General features: G+C 44.6%; 1 protein-coding gene across 1 annotated transcript; it reads right to left on the bottom strand.

Moving 5' to 3' along the window:
- Nucleotides 1-6,909: 6,909 nt before the first annotated feature.
- nrm (nurim) lies at nt 6,910-10,285 on the bottom strand (the record flags this gene model as incomplete). The annotated part of the gene is made up of 5 exons (XM_080858698.1): nt 6,910-7,085; nt 7,506-7,662; nt 8,167-8,343; nt 8,870-9,063; nt 10,135-10,285. The coding sequence occupies 5 exons, from the start codon at nt 10,283-10,285 to the stop codon at nt 6,910-6,912; spliced, it is 855 nt and encodes a 284-aa protein (XP_080714824.1).
- Between the last annotated feature and the right edge of the window lie 319 nt (nt 10,286-10,604).

Below are 10,604 nucleotides of genomic sequence, written 5' to 3'. Positions count from 1 at the left end.
ACTTCTCACTCCCTCTGTCGGTCACGTGTTCGTTTCTCTTTGTTTCTCGCTCTGTGGTTCTCTCCTTTCCTTCCTGTCGGATGGATACCCTGCGTGCGAATGCAATGCCCTCAGTGTTTTTGACAGAAGCCGTAGTAAAACCCTCCTCTTGTGTCGTCCTCACAGCCGACCCAACCGGGCCCTCTCTGGACGGGTCGGCCTTTTCTCCAGCGGCCATCATGCCATTCTCACCTGTCTTCGCTGAACCCGTATCAAACTCACTCTGTCTCTCGACGGACATCTGAGCGTTTAAATCAGATTTAGCCGCTGGTTTAACTTGTTTATCTCGTTCATGTCTCCATCTTTGGAGTACCTTTGGTTTCGTCCCTTTCTCGGGGGGAGGTTGCCCCGTTCTGCGGTCTGAGAACGTCCGTTCTATCGCTTTCCTGTCGTCGTCTTGCACCCCATTTTCCTTAGCGCATAGAACTCGGTCGGAGAAGCTAAAAGATCGCTTGGGCACCCCCCTCAACGCGCCCTTACCTGCCTCCTCTCCCTGTTCCTCTTCCCCCCCGCTCAGGTCGTCGCTGCTCCCCCCCCTGCTAGACTTCTCCCTGCTGGGCCGGACAAAGCAGTCTGAGCTTTTCGACCTGGACGGGGGTTTGGGGTACTCCCCAAATTTGCTGAGGAGCTTGCTCACCCGGCCACTTCTCTCCAGAAGCCCACTGTTCTGGCTGCTACCGCTACCGCTAATGCTACCGCTACTGCTAACGCTACCGCTGAACTGCCTCTCCTCCCGCTGAAGCCCACTGTTCTGCATGCTACCGCTACCGCTACTGCTAACGCTACCACTGATCTGCCTGTCCTCTCGCTGGAGGGGTGCCTGCGGCCTGGGCCGACCTGCTGGCTCTTTCACGCCGGCCTTTTCTCTCCCCTGCTCTTGGTCTGGTGCCCAGGCGGCCTCTCTGGGTCGCCCCCTCTCACCCTCCACCATGTTCTCACTGGAGCTCAGTCTCTCTCTCCCCTGCACCTCCTGTCTTCCCCCCAGCCCCTGCTGTTCCTCCTCCCCACCCCTGACGGCCATTTTGGCTCCGACGATCCTGTCGTCCATTCCCGGTTTGATAATCAGCACCTCAGTGGCTCTGATCTCCGTGACGCTCCCGCCTCCGGCCAGGAACTCTCTCAGATCCACTCTCATCCCTCTCTTCTCTCCTCCTCCTCCTCCTCCGCTCCCTTCCTCCCCCTTCTCCTCCTCTTCATCATCCTCCTGTTTCTCTCTCTGCCTGTCCACAGCTCTCTCTATGCTCCTCTCCTCTCGTTCACAACCTCGTCTGTCCTTCTCGATGATGATAATGTTTTCAGCCTTGATGGTGCGCAGGCCTGGCACGAGGGGAAAGAGAGTGGTGTCTGTGTCTTTCTGTCCCTCTTTCTTCATCATCCTCACACTGTCTCTCTCTCCTCCTCCTCCTCCATCTTTCCCCGATTCCCTCCCGACGCTCCGGTCTCTCTCCCTGCCCTCGCTCCTGTCCCTGAACCTCTCTGGTTTGACTTCAATCTCCCTCCCTCTGACAAACTCCCTTTCGTGCCCCCTGTTGCCCCCCCTGTCCATACCCACCCCCCTCTCTGCCTCTCTTACCCCCCTATCTGCCTCTGTCCCTACATCTTCATCTACTCCTTTCTCAAACTCCCTGCTTTTTTTCCTCTGGGACTTAATGAACGGGTTCTGTCTGATGGGGCCGATGTTTTCGACGGAGACGCGCCCGAACGCCCTTATCGGATGATGGGGGTCGAACTGCGTCCTCTCCGGCTCCAGCATAAGGGTGATCTCGCCGCCGCCGGTCGTCTGAGTCAATATGTAGCCGTCTGCGTCCCCTGAGTCCAGCACCTTATAATAATAATAATAATAATAATAATAATGCATTTTATTTGTTTAGCACACTTTCACATACAAAGATGTCTCAAGGACAGGGTCACAATAGCAATTTAAAACAGTGCAAACAATAACAATACAGAAAAGAAATTGAAAAAAAAAAACAGAAACCAGGGGCCGTATTCACAAAGCCTTTTATCTTACCACTAGGAGTGCTCCTAACTCGCGCTAAAACCTTTTACGTAGGAGTAATTTCTTAAAAGTGATTCACAACGGCTCTGAGACCTACTCATACTAAGGATAATACCAACTCCTAAGCTTAAGATAAAAACTCCGTTGCTATGGATGACGTCGCTTCTCATGCACGAGTTTAGAAGGGGTGAGGACGGTGATTGGTTGTTGACAGGCTCTCTCATTAAAAACTCATTCGTGACGTCTCTCTAACAATCCCACTATATCGACTGAAAATAAGAGAATAACCTAGGCTTCAAATTAAGTCATATTAAATAGTTATGGACAGTGCAGTTAGCAGAATGCACACGCATGATGACAAGTTTGTGCATCCAACGGGAATGACACTTAGCACGTTAAGAGAAATATAAAGCGATCAATATAAAATATGGCAATTGCATGTAATCAAGGCAGTAATAATTAAAGCACCCAGCAAACTGTTAGGATATTATATTTCCAGCCCTTGACCACTTCAAATATCAGCACATACGGCCCTTCAAGCCCTCCAATCTTAATTGATCAAAGCGAAACGAACGTGAACCGTAGCCTAGGCGAAAGCCTACTGGTCCCAATAGCCACTGTCACCCCAGCGGCATCCAGCTGGTAGGTTCTCAAAAACCTGCGACCGCTCTCCGTTGAAATGCACCAGTCATCGGTACATCCAGGCCACGGTGGACGAATTATTGTAATGTGTGTCCCGTCACTGGACATTCCTGCGATCGCCATGGAATTTACTTTGATATTGTGTAATAAGCGATTGTCTGGATAAACTGTTGGATGATGTGGGGTCTACAGTGCGTTGATAGTTTGATGAATTAAACGGCTGACTGATGATTCCCAGTGTCGTCAGTTGCGTTTTCCGCGAAGCCAAACAAAAATCTTTATGTTTCCAAACATTTCACTTCGGGACACATCGTTGTTTAAAGGCGTCATTGCATCCCGCGCTAATTCTACGACAATATTAATACCTTCACGGTTTAAGCAATGTCTTTTATCAATTCCAAGTCGGCTGCAGCCATCTTACGATTTTTTGTGAATAGGTCTTAGTGATTTAGGAGTCCTCATGAGGAGTTTTAAGCTGTCCTAGACTTAGGTGCTACTTTTAGGGATAAAATATTTTGTGAATTGCTCTTAGTAAAAAAAATTAGGAGTCCTACATTTAAGACTGACACGCCCATTATTTTTAGGAGTTTCTCCTAAATTCGCCACTTATGACCTACTTTTAGCCCTAAGATTCTTTGTGAATACGGCCCCAGGACTTTAGGAGAAGGCAGATATATATAAAAAAAAGATATACCTGGTACCCTCCTCCTCCTCCTTCTCCTCCTCTCTCCTTATCCCTTTCTCCTCCGCCCTCCTGCTTCGCCCTCCGTCGCTGGATGATCCCCCGCTTCCAGGCGGGCATGCTGGCGAGCCGGTCCTCCTCCTCTTTGTCTCTCCTGTCGCGCTCCTCCTCCTCTCTCCTCTTTCGCTCCAGCAGGAGTTGCTTCCATTCCGGCAGGGAGGAGACGGACATCACACAGAGGGAGCAGGGTCTGCTGCAGTGGATGGATGGATGGATGGATGGATGGATGGATGGATGGATGGATGGATGGATGGATGGATGGATGGATGATGGATGGATGGATCAGTGGGTGGATGGATGGATGGACGGATGGATGGATGGATGGATGGATGGATGGGTGGATGGATGGATGGATGGATGGGTGGGTGGATGGATGGATGGATGGATGGATGGATGGATGGATGGGTGGGTGGATGGATGGATGGATGGAAGGGTGGGTGGATGGATGGATGGATGGATGGATGGATGGATGGATGGATGGATGGAAGGGTGGGTGGATGGATGGATGGAAGGGTGGGTGGATGGATGGGTGTGTGTGGGGGATTTCTCTGTCCAAATCTCAGGCTGAGACAGACATCACACAGAGGGAGCAGGGTCTGCTGCAGTGGATGGATGGATGATGGATGGATGGATGGATGGATGGATGGATGGATGGATGGATGGATGGATGGATGGATGGATGGATGGATGGCTGAATGGCTGGATGGATGGATGGATGGATGGGTGCGGGGGATTTCTCTGTCACAATCTCAGGCTGAGACAGACATCACACAGAGGATGGATGGATGGATGGATGGATGGCTGTCTGCCTGATTCCCCTCTCAGGTCACTGCGTCCTGTCAGTGTAGCAAACAAAGGCTCTTTAAAAATGTTGGCAGCCGTGCGATGCAGCATTGCCACTGCAGGTACAGTACCAGTCAAAAGTTTGGACACACCTTCTCATTACTTGGGAAGTTTTTCCTTTACTTTTATTATTTTCTACATGGTAGATAACACTTTTTTTGTTTTGTACATCATTCCATATGTGTTCTTTCGTAGTTTAAATGTCTTCAGTATTAATCTACAATGTAGAAAATAATGAAAGTTAAGAAAACACATTTTAATACAAAATTAAAGGTGTGTCCAAACTTTTGACTGGTACTGTATGCCTGTGCAAAGATAAAAGAGCAAAACACGAGATACAGCCAACATAGGCCTTCTTGCAAAGGACACATTATTTTATCAAAGTATTCTTTGTCTATGAGGGACCAAAATATTGTGTGTACCTTCATTTGATTATGAAACACAGTCATCCTGTTCACAACACAATTTCTGTTTACAGCAAAGCCATTGTTAACATTTAAAGTAAAGTTGTCTGGTCTGAATGAACAATCTCCTTCATGCTAGATAACTGGGTGGTTACAGTGATGCCAATTATGTTATCCTCAGAAATGTTGATGTAGACTTTAATCAAAACCACTTAGTTTGTAATTGTTTTGTACTTTGCTGGCTAACAAGAAGAGAATCGGAAAAGTACAAGATATGTCATTTTTCCAAAGATTCCGTTGGTCACTATGGGGTTAAAGAGTTCTATAAGACTAATCTGCTGCAAGTGCATCAAAAACTGATTAAACAATGACATTTATTGTCCATTACATGACAGTGACGAAATAATATGTAGTTAACGTGTACAAACCTTGAGCGATCTTATTTCGTTCTGACTGGCGTGTGTAATGCAGGCGCGGATGTCTTCAAAGTGATTATCATCTTTTCCAAAGATAAAGTGCGCTTGGCATACGTAGCATACGGCTTAAGTGTTAACGATGTGGTCCTGCCAGTGCCTGGGAGCAGATGGTTAACTGTTCAAAAGACGTCGTCAAACCCGAAGCTTATTCATATTTATATAACTCAGATGAGTGCGACCTCGGTGTGAATCAGAACGTGAAGACGGGAAACTCCATTGGTAGTAAATATTTCCAGCTTCGGTGCCTCTCGGCGCTAATCCGATAATTACATTAAATACCTTCAGGGAGTTAGTGGCACACACCATATTGCTCGTCCTAAGAAAAGACGTCTAAATTAGACATCCCGTCTGCCAGTCACCAACCCCATCTCTGTGCTCCCTCCCTCCTTCGCTCCCACACAGCTAGGGTGAAGAGGGTCACTCACTGCTGAATGTGGGGTTGACCGAACAGTGCGCGATTTACGCGAGGTGAGAGTAGCCTACACACCCGCCTTCATAGACATAGTAGGCCTAGATACTATACTATACTATGGCTATACATACTATATACTATGGATAACCATACTATACTATGGCTATGCCCGCCTATACTCCCGGAGATTAGATGTGTAAGGCCCAAAAAATTGCATATTTTTATTTCTTTTCTGTATTATTTTTGTATGCACTGTTTTAAATTGCTATTGTGACCCTGTTAAGCACCTTGAGACATCTTTGTATGTGAAAGGGTGCTATACAAATAAAATGCATTATTATTATTATTATTATGACAACAGTCACAGGGCAGTCTATCTATCTCATATATTTTATCGGGATGTGCTGACTTTTCAAAGTTTTCAGGGCCATTACAACTATAAATGACAACACAAGATTGCGTGAACGGCGATTTTATTTCAATCTGACGCTGTAGTTAAGTATATCCTCATATGCATCAATTCATAGCCCAGACAGCAACATATGTCTATCTATCCAGTGTATAAGCTGTGTTGTTGAGATTTGCAAAAGGCCACCAAAGCTCTAGGTAATAGACACTTCAACATTACTTTAGTCTGTATATAAGAGATTGTCTTTGCAACAAAAACACAGCTTGTTTTGTGTCATTATTTAACACTTTAATCTGCATTTCAATACAGCACATTTAGTCTTCTCTTCTTGGTGGAGTTAGAGTTGGAGTCCATCTGCAGCACTTTTGGTCGTCAAAATAATCAGTATGAATAATTCAACCTAATTCCTTGTGGCCGTTTTAAAACACTGAAGCCAACAAATCCAGTTGATGCAACATTTCTGCAGATGCACTTAAGAGTGCTTCTATAAATCAATGATGTAACGTTGTGAAAATCAGACAAAACCCACATTAAATAGCTTGCCACTCTGAAGTGTTTGTCCCTTTGGGTGGCAAGTCATATTCTGACTGCTGACCCAGGCTCCAGTAAAGGGCATTCACCTTAAAAAGCTTTGCAGCAACTGGCATAAAGTGTATAAATACAAATTAAAATACAATAAAACTTGGATACTGATGACAAAATATACACATTCAAAAAAATACAGAGCGCTGCAGCAAGCATGCTCTACCTCATTGTCCTTAATACCTTACGTTTAACATTCAGGGTAACTGCAACACAATGTTATACAATTCTTCTTTTGTTCAAATGCAGCTGTAAACACCAGTGATGTATTTGTTTGTTTGTTTGTTGTCAGGAGACTAATTCAGTACGTCTCCTTTCCCATTTCTCTCCACCACACATGACATCTTTATATACTATATATTTAATCACGCTTGTGATTGTTATTGTTGTGGTGGTGGGCTGTGGTCGGAGAAACCTGACCACTGCCCCCTGGTGGTGACGAGAAGAGCTGCATCTTGCTGCGCAGCTGCACACTGAGATAGGCGCAGTCCTGGGTGTCCAGGGAGTGCGCTAGGGCCAGGTAGACCGTCAGGTAACCTGTGAAGGGACCGGTCATTTGAGATTCATAGTTAATAAGGATATGCCATAGTCAATAATTCAATGTTATTTATACCTAGTATAAATGTTACTCTTATTTGTATCTAACTAGCATGTCAGCATTTCCTGGGTGAATATACTTGGTATATATATACCCCCCCCCCCACCCCAGGTCGAGACAAAGGGGCCTTGTCCCCATGGCCTATTTGAATAGATGGTAACACCCCTTAATATCAGTGTATAAAACTCACTATCTCACAAGGGATAGGCAGATATGCTAAGGTGAAGCGCTGGGCGAGTGGAACTTCGAGTCTCTGTCTCACAGTGGTCGGCCGCCATTGCCCAAGAATAAACCTGGATCATGACAGACAATCTAAGACTGGATCTCATAATATATGGTATAAAACGAATTACTATCACCTGCCAGCAGGAACCTGTCCAGGGGAAAGGTGGGCAGTAGCCAGAGGACCACGCCGAGCTCCAGACACACAGGGTGGCGCAGGTGGGCATAGAGACGCTGGGCTCGTGCCGATTTCAAGGCCAAGGGGTCACCCATGCCAAAGCACTCATAATACACCTGGGGGAAAATGGTAGAGTGTGAGGAGAGTGTGAGGCAGATGAAGAATTAAAGTGACACTAAAATGACTAACATTTGTAGAGGCGGCCATTACAAAAGCATGAACACACACACACACACACACACACACACACACACACACACACACACACACACACACACACACACACACACACACACACACACACACACACACACACACACACACACACACACACACACACACCTGTGATAGGTCTGCCAATCGAAACAGTAAACACTAGCATTGCACTATTTACAGCAACACTAGCATTGCACAAACCTGTAATGTGTTAAATTATGTAAATATTTTTATTCTTACTTTTTCAGCTATAGTGCTTTACTACATAATCATTACTTCAATCTGGTACTGGGTTTGAGATTATCTATTCAATTCAATTCAATTCAATTCTATTTACATAGCGCCATAACAATACAATTGCCTCTAGGCGCTTTACAGAGCCCAGAGCCTGTATTAGTTGTTACCTGTTTGATTCCAAGTAGTTCGCCATAGTCGAATATCAGCAGGATACTGAAGATGATGGCCCAGGCTAGGAAGTGAAGAATGAAACAGATCAAAGGGACCCATATGTCCCAGGGTGCAGTGCGCACAGACCACAGGCAGGGGGCGTCATTCACAGGCTGCCAGAAACGCATTAAAACCTGAAATATGGAAAATATACATGTTACGATACATGGTTTAGGCAAGACAACTAGCATCAGGGAAGTCCATGGGATCCATCTTACTGACAAAGTCAAGTCAAAGAAGCTTTATTGTCAATTACTTTACTTTGTATGTCTTGACATGTGAAGTAATTCGCAATAAAGCTACTTTGACTTGACTTTGTCAGTAAGATGGATCCCAGCCCAAAGTTATTTTCGTGGTCATCAGTGTACAGTACCAGTCAAAAGTTTGGATACACCTTTAATTTTTATGAGAATTGTTTTCTTTACTTTTATTATTTTCTACATTGTACTGAAAAAATGTAAACTACGAAAGAACACATATGGGATGATGTAGGCCTACTAAACAAAAAAAGTGTTATCTACCATGTAGAAAATAATAAAAGTAAAGAAAAAAACTTCTCACAAAATGAGAAGGTGTTTCCAAACTTTTGACTGGTACTGTATATGGAAGAAGACTCTGACATACGCATATCTATGGTTGTGGTAATACAGTGCCAATTACCTGTAGAGCTAGAGCCGTTGTGGAACAGTACATAGCCCGGTTTAAAACTCCCAGGACGGACTGGCAGGCTTGTTTAACTGGCGCCCAGGCCAAAACACTATGCTGCAGAGTAAAGAGAGCCAGCAGGATGAGGTCTGTAGACACAGCCTTGAGGACGGAGGTGTCCCTCAATGCCACAGACCATGGCACAGACTCTGAAACAAGGATAGACAGTCTAAGAAAAGGGGTGGAGGCGGTGTGCTTATCAGCAAGGCACGTTATCTGGTTTCACGATAGGGCATCCATATTTTCTCTCTTAAAAGTACAGTGTGTAGTTTTTAGTGGCACCTAGTGGTGAGGCTGTTGAAATGCAACCAACTGAATACCCTTCCATCTACACGAGTGTACGGTGTCGATTTCCAATACCATAACAATGTGAAAAGCCAGTGTTTTGGTTTGTCCGTTCTGGGCCACTGTGAAGACATGCCGGTGCAACATGGCGGATTCAGTTGGTCATTTTATGCTAACTACATTTTGAATACTGTATTTCATCTCAACGAATATATGCCAGTGAAAACTACACACACACAAGGCCAAACTACTCACGATACGTATTTTGACATGCATTGCATTAAAAAAACGTATCGCCCAACGTGGGGCTCGAACCCACGACCCTGAGATTAAGAGTCTCATGCTCTACCGACTGAGCTAGCCGGGCTGTAACGTGATGACATCATCGCGCCACTTTCAAGATGGGCCGGTGTCACTTTCAAAAACTTACCCTGTCAATTCACTTTTAACTTTACACATCTGAATGTTTTTGCGTCACTTTTATAAGTTTTAAACTTTTCCCTTCTGCCATGCAAGTAACATTTACACGTAGTTTAATCAAAATGTGCATCAATTTAAAAAGTAATGCATTGCACATTTGTAGATTCGTTTTTCTAAGCAATTCATGAGTAGAATTTGCTGGAAAGAAGGCTAGAAACAAACTTAAAAGTGCCTTTTAAATTCGGAATGAAACATGCTTTCTACAAACAGCCTTACGACATGCTGCAGAAAACTTATGTATTGCTAAGAAAGTGCAACGTTAACATTAGTTCAACTCCAACAAGTAATGTTAACTTCTAGGCTAGGCCAAACACAAACATTGACATTGACAACGTATTTGCAAATAACCTTAAATATATGACAAGGTAACGTCAGGCTAATGGTAAAGGAACAGTTTATCTGTTGACGCTAAAATATGCTACTGAAGCTAAAATATACTGTGTTTCTAATGTTACCTTGACATAGCGACGACTCCCCTGTGATATTGTGGTAAATGGCTCGGAAGGAGGTGAAGCGCACAAAGTCAACACCGGTCACGAATACAAAAACAAAGTTCACAAGGGCTAAAACGCTCAAAGAAGACAGTCGGACCGCATCTGACGCCATTTTAAACTTTATCTTTTTTGTCTCTTTTTCTCAGTAAAACTAATTTCCGGGATGAGTTACTGCACTGACAAACAGCAACCAGTCGGAGGAGCTGTGTGTAAAGTAAACAACACGTCAACATTAAGGCAGATGCTCGAGGCCTTAGCACCACAATTGCTATGCACTGTTGTATATTTTTCTTCCTCTTTGCTAGCGTGTACATTTAAGTCTTTTCTATAAGAGGAAATTAGTTGTGTTCAGTGGAGAATGCAGAGTTTAATGTTTATTGGATGTTTATTGTACCACAGGCAGGTTACATCAAACTGAGCTGGTTCATGAA

Source organism: Sprattus sprattus (assembly GCF_963457725.1).
Source record: "Sprattus sprattus genome assembly, chromosome: 20".
NCBI classification, from domain to species: Eukaryota; Metazoa; Chordata; class Actinopteri; order Clupeiformes; family Clupeidae; genus Sprattus; species Sprattus sprattus.
This window is presented reverse-complemented; position numbering and strand designations above follow the sequence as displayed.